General features: G+C 34.9%; 2 protein-coding genes and 1 long non-coding RNA gene across 3 annotated transcripts in view; 2 read left to right on the plus strand and 1 right to left on the minus strand.

Moving 5' to 3' along the window:
* LOC100184893 (phosphatidylinositol 3-kinase regulatory subunit gamma) overlaps positions 1–7,085 on the plus strand; it is a 21,325-nt gene extending 14,240 nt beyond the window's left edge. Inside the window, exons 8-14 of the mRNA XM_018813046.2 lie at positions 620–751; positions 1,099–1,220; positions 2,145–2,321; positions 2,788–2,955; positions 3,679–3,771; positions 4,889–5,107; positions 5,758–7,085. Coding sequence (XP_018668591.1) covers positions 620–751; positions 1,099–1,220; positions 2,145–2,321; positions 2,788–2,955; positions 3,679–3,771; positions 4,889–5,078 — 882 coding nt within the window. The 3' untranslated portion in view covers positions 5,079–5,107; positions 5,758–7,085. The remainder of the gene's footprint in view (positions 1–619; positions 752–1,098; positions 1,221–2,144; positions 2,322–2,787; positions 2,956–3,678; positions 3,772–4,888; positions 5,108–5,757) is intronic.
* Positions 6,968–8,909, minus strand: LOC101243249. Its single transcript, XR_003396071.1, has 2 exons — positions 8,014–8,909; positions 6,968–7,502 (listed from the first exon to the last, which is right to left on the minus strand). It is a non-coding gene; the product is annotated as an uncharacterized LOC101243249 (long non-coding RNA).
* On the plus strand, positions 8,909–17,691 carry zf(c2h2)-96 (zinc finger (C2H2)-96). Its single transcript, XM_002124895.5, has 11 exons — positions 8,909–12,469; positions 12,539–12,646; positions 13,065–13,210; positions 13,531–13,594; positions 13,654–13,728; positions 14,035–14,157; positions 14,330–14,406; positions 15,875–16,031; positions 16,198–16,261; positions 16,402–16,684; positions 17,040–17,691. The coding sequence occupies exons 1-11, from the start codon at positions 9,254–9,256 to the stop codon at positions 17,116–17,118; spliced, it is 4,392 nt and encodes a 1,463-aa protein (XP_002124931.3). The 5' UTR covers positions 8,909–9,253; the 3' UTR covers positions 17,119–17,691.
* Positions 17,692–17,748: the final 57 nt, after the last annotated feature.

The following is a 17,748-nucleotide window of genomic DNA, read 5'->3' on the forward strand; positions in this document are numbered from 1 at the left end:
ACCATTTGTAGGTTAAGAGTGCTTTAGTTTACAAACTCACTTGGTCTTAGCCGTCTAGTTGTAAAAGTAGCAACTAAATGTGCTGTGTATAAAATGTCTAGTTTTATATGGTGTAATTACATGCAATGTTTATAGTCCATATATAATATACTTATATATATATATTTATATAATGGTTTTAGACTTTTAGCAACAAATTGTAACTCGAAGAGACAAACAAATTTTTTGCAGCAGTTAAACTTTTGAACAGTGACAATTTTTTATCATATGTTTATTAATATTTTGCGACAAAAATTTATAAAAGTATAGGTAATAATTATAGGCTAATGTTGTCTCGCCATATAGCAGACAAAATGTTGATAAATTAAAATAGCGTATTTCAACCATTACTTTATAAAAGTAAAAAGTAGACCCAGATAGTAATAAATACAGCTGTATTATTACTTTACCAACCGTTTTACCTTTTAACAGTCTATTCATGTTGCCTTTATTTGGGTTACAATACTTTACACTATTTTATAAGCACTATGAAAATATTGGTAAAGACCAAACAATATGCCTGGCCTGCTCGCCAACAGCATAAATAACAATTTTTTGTTAACTTGGTTTATTTTCTTAGCAAGCAACAACAGAATTGTCGGACGAATCTAAAGAAGCTTTGTTCCGAGCTTTATTGGAGGACGATAAAACTTTTATCAAGATTAGCGACGATTACCAAGACATATTTGCAACTTTCAATGCAAGGCAACAGGTTGGTGTGAAATACTTGTCGTATTCTTTAAAACTAACGACAAGTACATTTGTTTGTGCATTCATTTCTTTCTAGCTGTACAGTTGTGTATAGCTGATATACTGGTAAAATATAATAAAGTTTTCTTACTGTTTTACCAATGCATTAATTTTAATGAGTATAACCAGTCAGTGGTCTAAATAATCTTTAAGCGGCTTATCTGGTATAAAGAAAATAAAGAACTTCCTTTATAAAAATTATTTACATTATGTATAAAATGTATTTGCAAAATAATTTACATTATATTTACATTATACCTGGACAGCCTGGTATTACTAAAAACTTTTAACTACCATTGTGTATTTCAGGACATTCAAAACATGAAGACAGCCATTAGTGCGTATGAGGAAACGATATCGATGTTTAAAGAACAATGTTCAACACTAACTACTTACATGGACCAAGCACAAGGCAGTCATGAAGAACACAGGTTAAACAATTTTTTTTTTAAATACTACATCATAAGAATCATATGTCCAGTGATTACTTAAGCAATACTGGGTCATGGTGCAACAGCCACAATTTTTATTTGACACTTTTTTCCACACTTTTTATCCATAGTGTGTTTTAACAAATGTTTTTTTTGCTGTTGATTTCCTTCTATTCATTTTTTAAATAACATGGTTTTCGCTATCGTTTTTTTAAAAAATAAATAAATTAAAAATTATGTTATAATGCGTTAAGAATGTCTGATGCTCTGGTTTTAAGAGGTTTATGGTACTGTGTGATATACACTACAGGGCTTACACCAAACATATTCACTATTACTTTATAAAAATTAAAATCAAAATACATCGCTTATTTAGTGAAGTATTGTTATTATCATTTCAGGAACAACAGTAAAACTAATTAAAACCAAAAATGTCATCAAAGTGACACAACTAATTGTGCTGGTAGTTTTTTACCTAAATTTCACAAATTATGGTATATGAAGATATGCTATCACTATTAATGTTTAAATTAAATCTCCTGAATTTTAAAAAGTTTGTCGCTTATTCTATAATCCTACTGTAAAGATTATTCAACACAACATTTAACATTTACTCATAAAGTACAAAAGTCATCCGTAACCTTTATTGTTTACATAACTTAGCGATTAGCAAACTATTCTGGCATTGACATATAACAGACTTGTACTTTCCCATGGCAAGTTCATGACTCTGCACTAATCCCTTACCTGGACTTTAAGCTGTGTATATTGTGAATATAACATGCCATATTCTCTTTTATGCAAATTATAATTTAACGGCTGGTATGAAAAACTGGTATCTGGAACACAAAACATTGAAAACACATTTTTTCTTACCAGTTGAGCCCTTTAAAGTATTTTTAACACATCATTATTTTAAACCAGGTTAAAGGAAAATTTCCGCCGTATGCAAACGCGACTGTTGTTTATTGTAAACCAATGTGAGGACCTACGGACACAACTTGGTCAGGAGATCCAAGAGAACAGGGAAAGAGATAGACGGCTTAACAGCATCAAAGCTGATATGTACCAGCTCAAGAAACTAAGGGACTCCCGGATTTCGTAAGTTTTGAACCTATTTATGTCATTTAATTTTTAATGATTTTCTAAAGCAGTGGTTCTTAAACTTGTTTGTATGCTTTACCCTTTTAACAAAGATGCTTATCAGATTTACCCCCAATATGTAATATGGCGCTCATTTATTCAAAGCAAAAACAGCCATTTACAGCAGTTTATTTAATGAGACAGATGCGCTATTTTTTTGGCAACGTGTTGTTCAATGTCTGGTAAAGTACTATAATTGGCACAATTTTTCCTGTCCGATCAACTAATGTGAATTTTGATTGGTGGCTTATTTACCCCCCAAATACGAGGGTTTTACCCCTAGTTTAAGAAACGCTGTTCTAAAGTGTCTTGCTTCTCTGTTCTAAAGTGTCTACACCCCACAATGGTAGCAACGATCAGACTGCAGTGTAAACTATCTCTTTCTATCCTAAATTTTATTTTTTATTCTTTTTTTTACCCCCAGTCACTTAAAAGCTATGCGGATCAGTGAAGAAGTGATCAATAACCAGCTACGTATAGATGAGGAAGATGAAAATGAAGGAGTCTATCATCTTCCGGACTCCGTCAACCTCCGAGAGAAGTATCCCGACCATTGTGTTGAAACCAACTGGTTCTTCCCAAGATATGGCAGGTAGGGGAATCTCACAAAATATTGTCAAGAAAAATGTAAACGGAACGACAAAAGTACAACTTTTTATACCAAATTAATCGCTAAAAATTATTTACTTTATGTCAGGTAGCAGAAGTAATAGAAAATACTGTTTTTTTTCCTTTTGGCAATTTATTATTGTACCAACGTTTTGACGTCCTATAGACCTATACATTGTTTTTTAATTAATTCTTTTTTTTGTCGGCGCTGTGACAGTTGGTAGTACGCCTGTCTTGAACCTAGGATGAAATCAGTTACGTTCATTTATATTACTGCACCGACGGTTTGACATGCTATGCATCTTTTTTGTTAATCGCATTTTTTTAAATTAAAGTGCATCCGTGTACCAAGTATCACCGCCAATGCATAATACATTATATCGCTTCTCTTTACATGTAAGATTAGAGGAACAGACACACAAAGTGCTTCAGATTTGCCTCTAAGCATGCTCGGTAGCATTAGCGGTAGAACAACTAAAAATACCCGAAAAAGCTGCCGGAACACAATTAAATAATTGCCGGAAAAAGCTGCCTAAAAAAAAGCAATTAAATAAGTTGAAGAAAAAATCTACCTTAAAACGATTAAAATAGGTGGCGAAAAAAACGATTAATTATATAAGTTTTACAAAAATACTGTGTCTTATCGTATATCTAGTGCTTCGAACCCATGTAGCATAAAATATTAACATGTTTTCCACCCACACAGGAGAGAAGCAGACGAGGTTTTACGCGGAACACCCAACGGTACCTTTCTTATCAGGGAACGTAACGGACCTCCGCCATACGCTTGTTCACTCGTGTAAGTTCAATTTTAATTTTCTCTTATCTTTTTTAGGCATTACGATTTTCCAAGCCGTCTAAACACGTTTACTATCCACCGTATATTCTCTTGAGAAAGATACATAGCGATAATTTCTCCAACCCAGTGGTCACTAATGGGTTGTCTAAATTATCCGCCATAAATAAAAAAATAAAAAAATCCCCAAAAAATAATCACCCACCAAAGAACATGCTTGGTAACTCCTAACTCGTAAGCTGGCACGTGGTGTATGAAACAAAACACCTGCGTTACTTTAACAAGTGTCGTTTTCCGTTTTCCACGCGAGGATAAAGTTTTCCACGCGAGGATAAAGTAAGTTACATTCATACATTCATATAAAAAAATTAAAATAAAAAAAATTATTCACTCACAAAGTAACATACTTAGTAATTCGTTTAAGCTGGCACAAGGTGTATAAAACAAAACAGAACATCCGTTTTCGACTACGCATGGATATTGCTACATTTATAAGTTACATTCAAACATTCATAAAAAATCCCCAAAAAATATTTACATACAAAGTAACATACATATAACTCGTAAGCTTGCACTACATTTTTTCATTTATATATTTTCAGACAACAAATTTCCGATACTAACGCGTTTACTATCCACCGTTTGAAATTGATTAATCGAACGTACATAGCTTAATGTTTGCACTTGAATGGTCCATACAAATACCGTTTTGATTTTGAATTCCTAAATTTACGATATCCTTTCATTTATGTGTACGTTTTTCATCAAACACAATCGTTTTAAACTATATTAAGATCGAACATACGGCTGGAATGAACAGACTACGGTTTCTATGTTTCCCAGCAATAGCACCAACAAATATTAAAAAATGTCAATTAACTTTTATAGTTTGCATTTACCATGTATGTTATACCTCGAATAGCATTTTTGTAAAAAGGTTTAAAAAAATATTTATTATTTTTAAAAATGTACAAGGTTTCGTACTGTAATATTCATTTTTTTAATGCTAGATAAAGAGAGCCGCAAGAATTTTTAAATATTTAAAAAAAATTTATGATTATTAAAAATTTTATACTAAATAAAACATTAGTATTAGCAATTAACCTTCTGCTCTCCACAGTGCCAATGGAAAGGTACACCACTGTCTTATCGAGCAAACCGATGATGGTTACGGTTTTGCAGAACCGTTTAATCTGCACCTGACACTAAGCGATCTAGTGTTACACTACGCACATAATTCACTCATCCCGCATAACGAAACACTGGACACCAAACTGAGCATACCGGTTGGCTGCGTCCATAGGAGATGACACATACCGGAATGAACCGGTTTTAAGAGGTTAGACAAAATGTATAGCATTAGCGAGTAAATGTATTTTAACAACCACAAAGTTGCATACATGGTAACACGTGAACGGGCACGAGGTGTGTGAAATACGACACTCGTTATAGAACTGCCCTTGCCCCGCCACGCGAGGATAGAAAAAGTTGCTTTCATTCATTCAATCATTTAACGCCGCGAAAAAAGTAGTAAGCGCGACTGCTTAAGCCAAAAGTTGGTAAGTTCGAAGACCAATAGTGCCTCCATGGAGAACGTGTTCTTCGGCATAACACTTGGCGGCAATTCCTTCAACCCAGTGGTTCCTTATGAGTTGTCTCACAAATTTACATGTGTGGTAATTTATAAGCGGACACGAAGTGTGTAAAGTCGAACACTCGTGTTATAAAAACTATCGTTGCCCCGTCAAGCGAAGATAAATAATTTAAATTCATATTTGTAATATACACTAATAATAATATAAACCAGCGTCCACAATTTCGCCCGTTCTCTTATTTAGATTTTAAATATATTTCCTAATCGGCCAAATGTCAATAAATCCATGTATTGACTCCCACTGTAAACAGAACTCCACCCCTCCCATGCTACAACTTTATTAGCAAATATGTTAGTAACGTTCCAATTAAACTAATTAAGTATTTTGTTTTCAGGCGTGAAAGTTGTGGTGGTTAGGCTTTGTTCCACGATCTTTTGAAAGTATCCTGACATAATCATGCTCTTATCCCTTACTTTCAAACGATGTGTTCAAAGCTACGCAATGAATTTTAATAGGCCAGTCGTGCGCCAAGTTTATATCCCGTTCTTCCATCGGATACTTACTATTTGCTCTCCCAATCAAGTTACGATCTGATGCACTTACGTTATGTTCCCTAGCTTCGAAGTCAAATTACTCCTCTCATTGTAAACCGGCTGTTTGCACTTCGTACACGTTCGCAGCGCGTGTACGAAGTATATAGCATTGGCTGACAGACCTTTCGCTTATATGCGTTGGTTGCTGTATCTCCAAAAAAGGCAATGCTTGGCTGTTACGCAATCACCCAAAACACGCTTTTAATGGATCGCTGCTCTTCGGCTGCCTACGCTAATTTTGGTATCCAAACTGAGTGATACACCAGTCGCCTTTTTCTTGATTCGATTGTATTTTTCCGTCGTTTTCACTTGGTTTTACTCCCGTGCCTTTGAAATTCTTAATTCTGTGTTTTTATTATATTTTAATTTCCTCTAACCAGAAGATGTTACCGTCGTAGAGTGTTATAGCCTGACATGTTCTTTTGCCACGCCCTGCAACATTTACGATGAGCGCATGTGTCGTCGGCAATTTCTTACGCCTTAAACATTGTGCGCAATACTTAATAATTCTCCGGGCAAACAAATCAATCTGGAGTTACGAAATGAAAAGTTCTTTCAGTCGAGCCTCAATTTGAATACTAAGATTATTTTTCTTTTTTTTCTAATCACGAAAAACCAGTGATATAACACAATTATTCACGTAAAAATATTCCTCAAATCTGTGCTATTTTTCCTAAAATTTTATGACCTACAGTAGGGTGGGGGAAGATAGGACACCTTTTCATTCTATTTTCTCGTTCCAGTTAGTAGTAAACAAAGAACATTCGAAGAATTATAAAACCATACGACTTCCATAAACCGTTGTTTATTGTTTAAAACTTGATCAGGATATTTGAATATTAGGTGCTAAAGGTGTCCCATCTTCCCCCGCAGTACTATATAATTTGTTTCATAACAAAATGACCTATAATTAAAATCGTGCTTTATCGCGAAAATTTAAAACAGTCCATCCGCCATCTTGCTTCCGAAGCTTGCTGTTTTGGCTCGTTTCTTATTCGAATGTCTGTGTAATATTGCAATGCTGATTTTTATTGTTGGTTCCTGACAAAGGGAAATATGTTTTAATGTAATGTATATCCCAGTAAGCTATTATACGTAAGAAGTGAAAATATATAACGCGCTACAACGATTCTCTGCAACCTGTTTTCGGCTCTGCTTAAAAATTAAAAAGCTGGTTCATCCATGTTCTGTACGGAATGCAAAAAAAAACAGCAGTGGGTTATCAGTTTCCGGTTTTTATGTTTTCAGATCACATTTTTGGTCATTTTTAACGTTTCGTCCGCTTACAACATTGTTTTGAGGTTCTAGTTTTGGATACAAGCTTTGCACTTGCAGTTTCGCAGTGTTTTCAGTGTTATTTTCATTCTCATGCTTAAGTTTCGACTGAACAGACGGATCCGCATGTTCGGAAAATACTGCCGCCATCTCTCGCTGCTTGCGCAATTGGAAATACAGTGCCGCTCCAACCAGCAGAGCAAATACAACAATAAAGAGCACCACACCAGTTGTTACTGCTGTCGTGAGTGCTGGTAGTCCATTCTGGTTCCTGCAAAACGTATAAAGTAATATTTAAGTTCACAATTCGGCTTGAGAGGTTGTTTAAAGTTCAACCATTTAATTGTGCAATTTACACTCGACGTATATATAACTTTTTTAAATAATTAATTTTATAAAGCGCAAAAAATGCGAAACGAAATATAGTAGGATGGGGGAAGATGGGACACTTTTCATCCTATTTTCTCGTACATTTTGGTAGCAAACAAAAAACATTCAATGAATTATAAAACCTTGTCCTCGCGACTTTCATAGACCAATGTTAATTGTTTAAAATACGATCAGGATATTTATATATTTCGTGCTAAAGGTGTCCCATCTTCCCCTACCCCACTATATGCAAAATATGCACATATTGCAATTTTTAATCTTCTGATCCAAGAAACCAAACGTTAGTTATGTCCTATAGGCTACCATTGTATACTATAAGAACTCCAGTAGGCTATACTATAGTTATATACCTACCTTCTACATATGCGTAATATTTTCTTTCTTTAACTTACCTGGCCACCGTTGTATCCAATGTGTTTACATCTGTACCTATTCCCAACGCACTTGTTGCATTCATGATAACCTAGCCTGTATGAAAACGTGTGGAAACTGTATCTGCAGCTGTTGTTGCTCCAGGCGTTGGAGCATACAGGTCTAATAGGCAAACGTTTTAGTCGACCTACTCATGAATTATTAATGCAATTTCGCAAGCAAAACTTGCTATTGGTTGACGGAAACCGCATAAAATTATGCCCGGTTTTAACTTATACATTTCACTGTATTTGAAATATATGTTTTGGGTTTTATTGTGGGTTTACAGAGTTCCGTCATTTTCATTTGCAAGCAAAATGTCTTGCACTATAATATTATTATGGTTCGTACAGTACTTTTATGCGTAACACCATTTATTGTATCATTGCTTTATTTAATTATTTTTATGTGACTGCATAGTTTTAAGCGCTTTAATCGTGTTTATACGTGGAGGTTCGTGAGTTGGCTTATTCTATAGTTAGGTCGACGGGATTATAAGTATTAAGTACTTTGTCCTGTATCTGCACCGACATCGTGCGGCGTAGCTTATATTCGACGTAACTGTTAAATATTTTTGGGGACCGTTCTGAGCAAACCCTTTCGTTTTTGTTCGATCGTAACGATTTTAACCTACCAGAAAGTGACTACCAGTACTAAAATAAGTCTAGCGAGTTTTAGGTACAGTTTGGCATTTATCTATCCTATAAAATCACTGACGATACTTTGCTTGGATGGTAAAGAAATAGACCAAAGCGTGGAACGGCGGTTTCGCGGCAAGGCTTGATGTGCGTAGCAATCAATAGGAAGTAACCGTATACATTATCTTTTACGTTTAAGTTTAGATGATTGTTTTTATTTTTGATGTTTATCAAGACAAAGTATAGATCATATGTTGTTAGTTGTATTTAATAACCTACATTAGTGAAACTGTCAATCATCATTTCAGTGTCTGGGTCGTAATGGTGAACAGATTAAAGAAAGATCGGTAATGCTGTTACATCATGTTCAGTAACCATTGCGCAGTTTATTTCGCAAATAAAGTAAATCTTTAACAAAGTTATTGAATGTATTTGACACTTGTCAAATAAACAAACATTGTCAAGTGCTGGGTTTGTCAACTTAAACCAATATACGATCTGAAAGTTTGATGACGTCAGTCTTTATCGTGCATCAAATCACAATCTTTATTCGTTTCTAAAGCTATACAATATAGTGTTATGTATGTTGCCTGGATCTTTTAACATGGACTGCAGTGGTGGAATTTTGGGACAAATATTCTCAGAAAATGGCTTTGATAACTCAATGGAAAGTAACAGTGACATGAAACAGGACAAGTTTGTCAAAGGGTTTACACACCTTCAGGAAAACATATTTCCTGATGTGCACACTTTGATTCAAAGTTGTTCAGATCAACTTTGTAAAGTTGAGTCTTTCACAGTAGAGAATGGTCAGGATGGTCTTTGTAATCAATCTACACCACAAGCTACTGCTTCTTTAAGAATGTCAAATGGGCACAGTTATGCCAACTCTCCAAAGGGATCTGAGGAGCCACCAGGGTTTACTGAGAAAAACATTGAATATTTGAATGGTGATAAAGAAGATACTTACATACGACCCAATTCGAAAAAGGAGTTTTTGCAGCAGTTGCTCATTAAAAGAAATGGTTTTTATTTCTGCACAGAGTGTCAATACAGTAGCAAATACTACAAACCATTTTACAGTCATTGTAATAGAAGTCATATACCCAAAATACAACCTAAATTTGAGGATGCCAAGTTTTTGTTATGTTGTACTGAATGCCCCTTTGTGACTGTTAGCACAAATGGTTTTAAAATTCACTGTGCATTGAAACATGGAAAATATAAAGCTAAATCTGTGAAAAAATTAGTGGCACTCGATGATCCGTTGGCTATCACTAAATTTTTGGCTTTCATTTCCACTACCAAATGTGATATAAAACGCAAAAAAGCTTTGGAACAATACAACCACTATTTCTCAGCTAATATGCCAGAGGAAATATCAAACAATCCCCCTAAAGAAGATACATTTGTTACATTTAGAAACATTCAAATACCTTGCATGCTTTGTCCTGATAAAAAAACAAATCCAAACATGCTGGAAGAACATTATTTGAGTAACCATCAGACAGTTGGGCCTGTACGCAGCAGAATGGACCACAGGTTTCACTGTGAAAAATGTGATTTCAGTACATTAAGTTACAATCATCTGCATGACCATTTTGCTGACAATCATGACTTTCTTGCATCATTTCAAACTAATGATATGTTTGAAGCTGAAAGCACAGCCATAGATGATGATGACAAGGAGAGCATTGATTATTCATTTAGACAGGACAAACCATCATTGCGCAACCAATGCTTAAGCACATCGTTCCCAATGGTTGAAGATGATGTTGACAATATGTCCTTGTTAAGTGGTGGAGAGGAGTTGGACAGAGGTGCCAGTAATTTTATCTCAAAGTCACCTGGAAAAGATATTATTCAGAAAGAGGTGGAATCTGCAGATGAGGAAAATGAGAGTGTATCTGACAACAGCCCAGATATCAGGTGTGAGAAATGTCCTTTTCGTTCAAAAACCATTCCAAAACTTTTGAAACATTACAAGAACAACCACAGTAGGTTGTTTCCAAAATTTGTTACTGATAGGGTTCAGCAAGATCTGTTGGATAATCATATTGAAATAAACATGCCCAAGTCAGCTATTTCACAACAGTGGGTAAATGGATGGATGAATAATGAATGCACCCGGCTTATTTTTCATCCTATTTACAAATGCAGAGTTTGTGATTTTAAAGGTGGAAACTCATACTCGATACATCAACACTTTGGGCAAATTCACCCCAAAGTTGGATGCTCTGTTGGTAACGTACAAGTACTTGAAGACACCAGCATCGTGACTTCTTCAAACACATTTTGCCTCAGCAAAGGCAGGAACTTGTTCAAGTGTTCAATATGTGCAGACTTCACTTGTGTTTTCATGCAAAACATGAAAATTCATCACATAGAAAATCACTCTGACCACCCATTAGTTGCAAGCAATACGTACCCAGAAGAACTTATCAAAGCGTCCACTCTACTTCGCTGTTTTCAATGTTTAGCAACCTTTAATAACATGGCAGATTTATTGTTACATGTTCAAACACAACACACTGAGTTGGTAACAAACTTCCAAATGGTAGACAGTGATATCAACTCTATGTATGTCTGTAAACAATGTAACATGACTGTAGACTCTTTGGAGGATCTTTCCTCTCACTTAGAAATACACAACAACATTCACGCTAAAAGATTTTCCCAGCATTACATTACTTGTTATTCGTGTTCAAAGTGCAGAAGAGTCTTTCGTGGCAATAGATACTTAAAACACCACTTCAGTCGTGTTCATGTTGAAATAACTGACTATAAGTTTACTTTGAATGACATTCCACAGTACATGCTAGACCATGGGTGCCAAGATAAACTGCCACAGGATTTAGAAGTTGCCTCTCCATCCCAGAGTGTTGTAGAAGAAGAAGAAGATCTTATGTCTGATGGTTATGATTCTACAAGTGATCCAGACTTTAAGGTGTCTAATAGTAATAAGCGATTCAAGGGAATGCAGACAGTGCAAAAAACTGGCTATTATTGTTGCTGGTGTCCACATTTTAGTATTAACGCTTCTCTTTTACACGTTCACCTAAAACGGGTTCATAAAAAATATTTTACAAAGTCAAAACTTGAAGCAATGAAGCATTATGCAACTGACACTGATTTAACAGATGATGATACAGAAACTGAGAATGAGAGTATGGATTCATCAGAAATTAATTCAGCCGCAGAATCTGATGTGTTACCTATTAGAGTTGTTCAAACATGCTCTCATCTCACTTGGCAAACAAAAAGCCCAGAAGTATTCAAAAAGCATGTGGAACAAAAACATGATGAGAAGCATCCCCACAAATGTCCCCATTGCTCAAAGCACTTTATCTGCGGCACAGTAATGACAATGCACCTGCGTAAAAAGCACAAGTTTTTAAAACCTGGCCAAAAGCAGTTCAAACCATATGATAATGTGCGCACGAGCTGCACTCATCGTAACATTCGCACAAGAAGTCCAGAACTTTTTAAAAATCATGTTGATCACCACCACAGCTTGTCAGCCCCTTACCACTGCACAATGTGCAACAGTATATACGTGTGCTACAACATATTTTCACTGCATATTCGTAAAAAGCATTCCATTGCTGTAACAACTGATTTAAGTGAGTACAAAAAAGAAATCAAATATGGGAAAAATATAGATACCATATTACCTACAAAAACTTACTCCAAACTCGCAATACAAGCCCCACCTGTCAACGATAAGATTCAATTAAAACAAGATAAGAAATATTCAAGAAAAAGTGCAACCTCAACAAAGCATTACACTCATTCAAAGGTATTTTGACTCATACAATTTAAAATCACTTGTTACTCAATCAAAGCAATGGCATTTTTCTTTACCCAGAGTGTGAAAACAGAAGTTGGACAATGGAAATGTTTATTCTGCAAAAGGTTTTTCGAAGATTATCAGCAAGTTAGGAAGCACACAGTTAGCGTGCATCCAACATTGCAGGTATTTCTAGCTTGGGTTAAATTGGAATTAATTGCAAAAAATGTTGCTTTGTTTACTTAGTTATGGAATGGTGGGCTGTTATTCTCTTGTTTCTTACTTCCTGTAATATGATATTGCTTCCTAAGCTCAGAATGGTTAGTGGTTACCCATGTTAAAAATTTACCATTAAGATAGAATTATTCAAAATATTAAAACACATATCATACGAAAAAAAAAACTTTTTTTTTTAATTTTAGACAATATGACCAATTAACAGTTTGAGTTAATGTTTTAAACATGCAGATCAAATTTGTAAAAATATTCAAATTTACCTTTCGAACCATCATTTAGTTTTAACAGTTTCAAGCACTTTGTAAAGAAAAAAAAGTTTATTTTAAAATTAAAAAACTTTGTAAAATTTGCTTTTATTTTGTAATAGTTGATCAGATGCAGATGGTGTGATTTCTTGTGCAAAACAACAGTGCAGCTCAACAATCATAACAGGATCCACAGGAAGTTCATTGCCGACCGTATGAGAGAATTAAGAACCATATGGAAAGAACAACGAATGAATAACAAAATCAGGTTGGTGCAACACATGTGTTCCTTGTGCTTAATACTGTAGGTCAAGAACTTGTTTTTGCAGTTTTACCAAGTTAAAATCAGAAATAAAAATGAAATATTTTGGTCTGTATTCGAATCCCAATTTCGAACTCTTTAATATTTAAAATGAATTGGTATTTTGGTTCACTCTGTCTTGTAAAAAGGTTTGATGTATTAGTTACCTGTATCATGTTACACATTGTTTGTTCATCAGTATGTCTTGGGAATTTCAAATATTCATGTTATTGGCTTCAGCAAGATATTAATCAATCTTTATTTCTATTTGTCATTTTATGTTACAGCATCAACAAGAAAAGATCTGCTTTACAAACCACATTGTTGGAGCCCAGGGCAAAAATTAGAAAGGTAAGATTGGAACTCAACACTCAAATATATCAAACTAATTTTTAAAACTTCTGTTTAAGGTTGACTCAACTGTACATGAAAAGAAAAGAATTGAAAAAACAAAAGATTCTCCAAGTTCTGTCATTATTCCACAGGTGAATATTGTTAGTCTACTCACAAGCTGTGTAATTTAATACCATGTCAAGTCTATGCTCATATTTGGGATTGGGAGAGTCAACTATTTTGCAGAGCATGAAAACTAAACCACTCTTCTATTCAATGTGGGGAGATCCTTGTTTACTGTTTAGTGCCTGTTATTTAGGCCATTATCCCAGAAAGTTTATTCAAATACTCTTACAAAATGCAAGAGCAAATTATGAAACTGTCAACTTGTTAAATAAAAAAAAAATATGTTTTGGTCTGTTTGAAAACATTTAACAGTCCAATGCGTTTCCATCCAGCCGAAATCACCATCTGTTTCATCACGCACAAGTTCCCGGGAGTCAACACCCCCTTCTATTGTACAGAAACAAAAAGCTAGAAAAAGTATTCAAGGAATAACATCAAGCACAACTGAAACCGAGGTATTTAGATTTAACAACAACTTGTTTCATAAAAAAATTTCAAAAGTATAATTTTCTTGTTATGGCGATTGGCTTGTTATAGTTTTGAAATTTCAAGTTCAAGGCCTTTCAAATTGTGTTGGTGTTCAAAAAGATATTCATTTTATAACACTTCCAATTATTTTTTTCTTAGACCAATGCTGTAGAAGTTCAAAGCAAAAGAGTGACTTTAGGTGAATGCTACAATGTTTCACCCCAAGGGAAGCTTATGTAAGTATTACCAAGCTTGAAAACATCGAATATAAAGCTTAAAGATCTTGTCAATTATTAAGAAATGTGTTGCGTATGTTCAAATGTAAGTTTAATGAAATCCGAGAATATTCATAAAGCATAGCTTGTCAAAGAAAATCTGAAGTCAGTGGTATTGTACAATCAGTTGCTTCAGTCATCAATGGTCTTTGGTGTAAGCGTGTGTGCGTGCACGTGTGTGCCGCGATTTCGCGCCAGAGCGCGCGTTTTCCGTCTTGTTGTCTCAGCAATTGTGTGGGTCTACTGTAAACAGAAACCGCACCAGCGCGCATTCGTTCTGTTAAAATGGTCGCCCTGGGTCAATCAGTTTCCTACCGTTGTTAGCAGTCGGGTTTTCCTTAATGATATACCGGTGACGTGGCACATTGGTTACAGCGCACGTGTTTTTATGGATACTGGGTTGAAAGCTCGATGCTGCCATCATTGTGGGGTGAGTGTCTTGGACAATACACTCTATAGTCATCGCATAACCCTTTGGTCATTGTATGGGTTGTCCAAACTTTGTGTCATACTTAGAAAAAGTAAAAACTGTTCACCCACTTAGTTACGTCATGACAAGCACGATGTGTGTGAACATGAATCTCATGTTATAACGTCTAATATCCACACACAGAAATAGATGACACCGTTTCTAACTTATGCTTCTACCGTTCAGTTATTGCAACGTGGCAATGTGTTGAACATACTTTCATCATGAAATCACATTCTTTGTTTGTTACATTTCAAAACAAAAGATTCATTTTGACAAAGGTGACAGCGTTTCTCTTCCCCTCCCCTTCATTTGTCATCTCTTGAAATTCGTTCGTTATAAAGCATAAAGTGTATTAATGAATAGTGACGGCTGTATTCCTGATTTCAATTCTATTAAACAATTTCAAGTCTTGTGTCTTAAAGCACCTAACCCACTTGTCCGCTTGATTACGGTGGCAAAGTTCGCAATAATTTAGAACAAACAAACAAAAACGAAAGTTATTTTAACACGCGTAAGGTTAAAACATTTCAGTCTTAATTTCGATACACCATCAATAATAAGCAATGGTATCATCCTTCACTTAACAACAATTGTCCATGAAAAGATGGCATGAAATGCATAATGTTTGGAAAGATGCTGTCATGTAATGCGAAATGTTTGGAAAAGATCTTAATAACGCAAAATGATTCGAAACGATGTCATGAAACATAACGGCTTATGTTTTGAAAAAGATGATGTATTGTCCAATGCCTTGGAGAATGTATTGTCCAATGTTTGGAAAAAAATGTTATGTTCTTACCATCTTACGAATTTTTGAAAAAGATGTTATGTAATGCGAAATGTTCAAAAAAGATCTTGTGTATTGCGAAATGTTTGTTAAAAATCTTGTGAATTACGAAATGTTTGTAAAAGATGTTTTGTCATGCGCAATTTTAAGTTGAATTGTTCACTTTATAGTTGCAACTACTGCAAATATGAAACGACGGACACCACTCGAGTTATGATTCATTTAAAAGCTAACCATCTTCAAACAACTTCGTTGAATTGCGAGTTTTGCTTTTTTGAGTCGCAAACTTTCGAAACGATTCTTGATCACCTTCAATTGCATCACAAGGTATGTTGATTGATTTTAACTTTTCAGCCTTTTTGTTAACCTTGCGCAATTGCAATGTTTGGAAGCCCTTCTTTACGATGTCATTTTGATCGCGAGTCGAGTTGACAATGCAACTACAGAACGTAGTTTAATTGTCAGCAGATTTTTCAATCGCCTGTTTTGACAGATGGCAAGAAACTATCATGCTGCGATCGGAATCTCTGCACGTTTCCCACCGAGCAATAAACACAGTAAGCGATGTACCGATATCTTAATTGACTTCTGTTATAAACTATACAATCTTAATTTTTCAACTGCCATTTTTTGAAACTTCTTTTACAGTTGATTTCTTTAAGAAATCATCTTTTTACAATCTCCATTTCACTTTAAGCGCCAAAGATCTCAAGCGCAAGATTGTCTCCCGCACCGTCTTTGCCAATTGCAAGGAAGTTCTACAAGAAAACAAGATCCATCTATGATAAGATGTTGTCGAATGGTAGATGGACTTCATCCAAGCCCAGTCCTGGATTTCTTCAGTCTGGAACTTCTGAGAAATTACCTCCAACCGCCGTTGGAAGTAAGCGTACATTGACGAAAGGAATCAAGTGCTCTTACTGTGACACTAGAACTTACTCCACGTATGATATGGAAATTCATTTGAAGAGACATGAAGTGTAAGTATGGGTAAAAAAGTTGACGAATGTCTCATTATTGTCATTAGTATAGGTCTATAGGATATTACCACAGTTACATTCAAGAAAGTATTCTAGAAGGTATCTTCTTACTAAAGATAATATTTGAAAATATATCTTCTCCCAATTTGTAAAGATATTATTCTGAAACAGATCTTCTGGCAATTTATTACAAAAAGTGGTAATAACCCTGATAAAGACGACCTGCGTTGGACGTCGAAACATCGGAACGATAATAAATTGCCAGAACGTCTGTTTTACAGTTATATACCTACCATCAAAATCTTATGTATTGCAGATTTTATATAAAAAACTAACCGATTTTTTTTAACTGTAGGTCCATGGTGGATCCGTGTAAATTCGACGAGCATAGATTTATGTTAGCCGAATTAGACGACATAATTGACAAGTTTTAACCGAGAAAAACAATTGCCAAAATTATTTTTGTTAGAACTGCTGCTGAACTAAAATATTGCAGTTTTTCATGTATTGTTTTATATCATGTTAGATCTCGTTTAAAGTTTTACTTGAACCTGACCTCGCGACTGTTACCATTGTACAGTAAATTGCGTTTCAATTTGCCTTTATAACGGCATAGTTTTTACACCAATGTTTTTACAACTCGTATACCCCCGCACTAAATACTCTCACAGCCTGACTTGTAAATAATTATCGCCTTTTGCCCGAGCTAAATCTAAATGATGTTTGCTTACGATTTTGTACAGTTTCGTATTTTTATTACGTTTTTAATGTTTTAGTAATTATGCATGGAATAATCATTTTTATGAACATATACTAAACTAAAACTAGTGCGCCTAATTTTACTGGGTTGGAAAGAATATCGTTATAAAAAAATGGAACCGTAAATGCGAACGTTCTTACAAAAAAAAAACTCTCTCCTTGATTGTAAAGTGACTGATTAGTATTGCTTTTGCGAATCCTGTTTTTGTCGCATATATTTTGCTACAAAATAAAGAGTTTGTAACTTAGTTTACTTCGTTCTCGATAGTATTAAAGGTAGTATTCGTTTTTTGTACCTAAAGAAT

This window comes from Ciona intestinalis, chromosome 8 (genome assembly GCF_000224145.3).
Source record: "Ciona intestinalis chromosome 8, KH, whole genome shotgun sequence".
Lineage (NCBI taxonomy): Eukaryota > Metazoa > Chordata > Ascidiacea > Phlebobranchia > Cionidae > Ciona > Ciona intestinalis.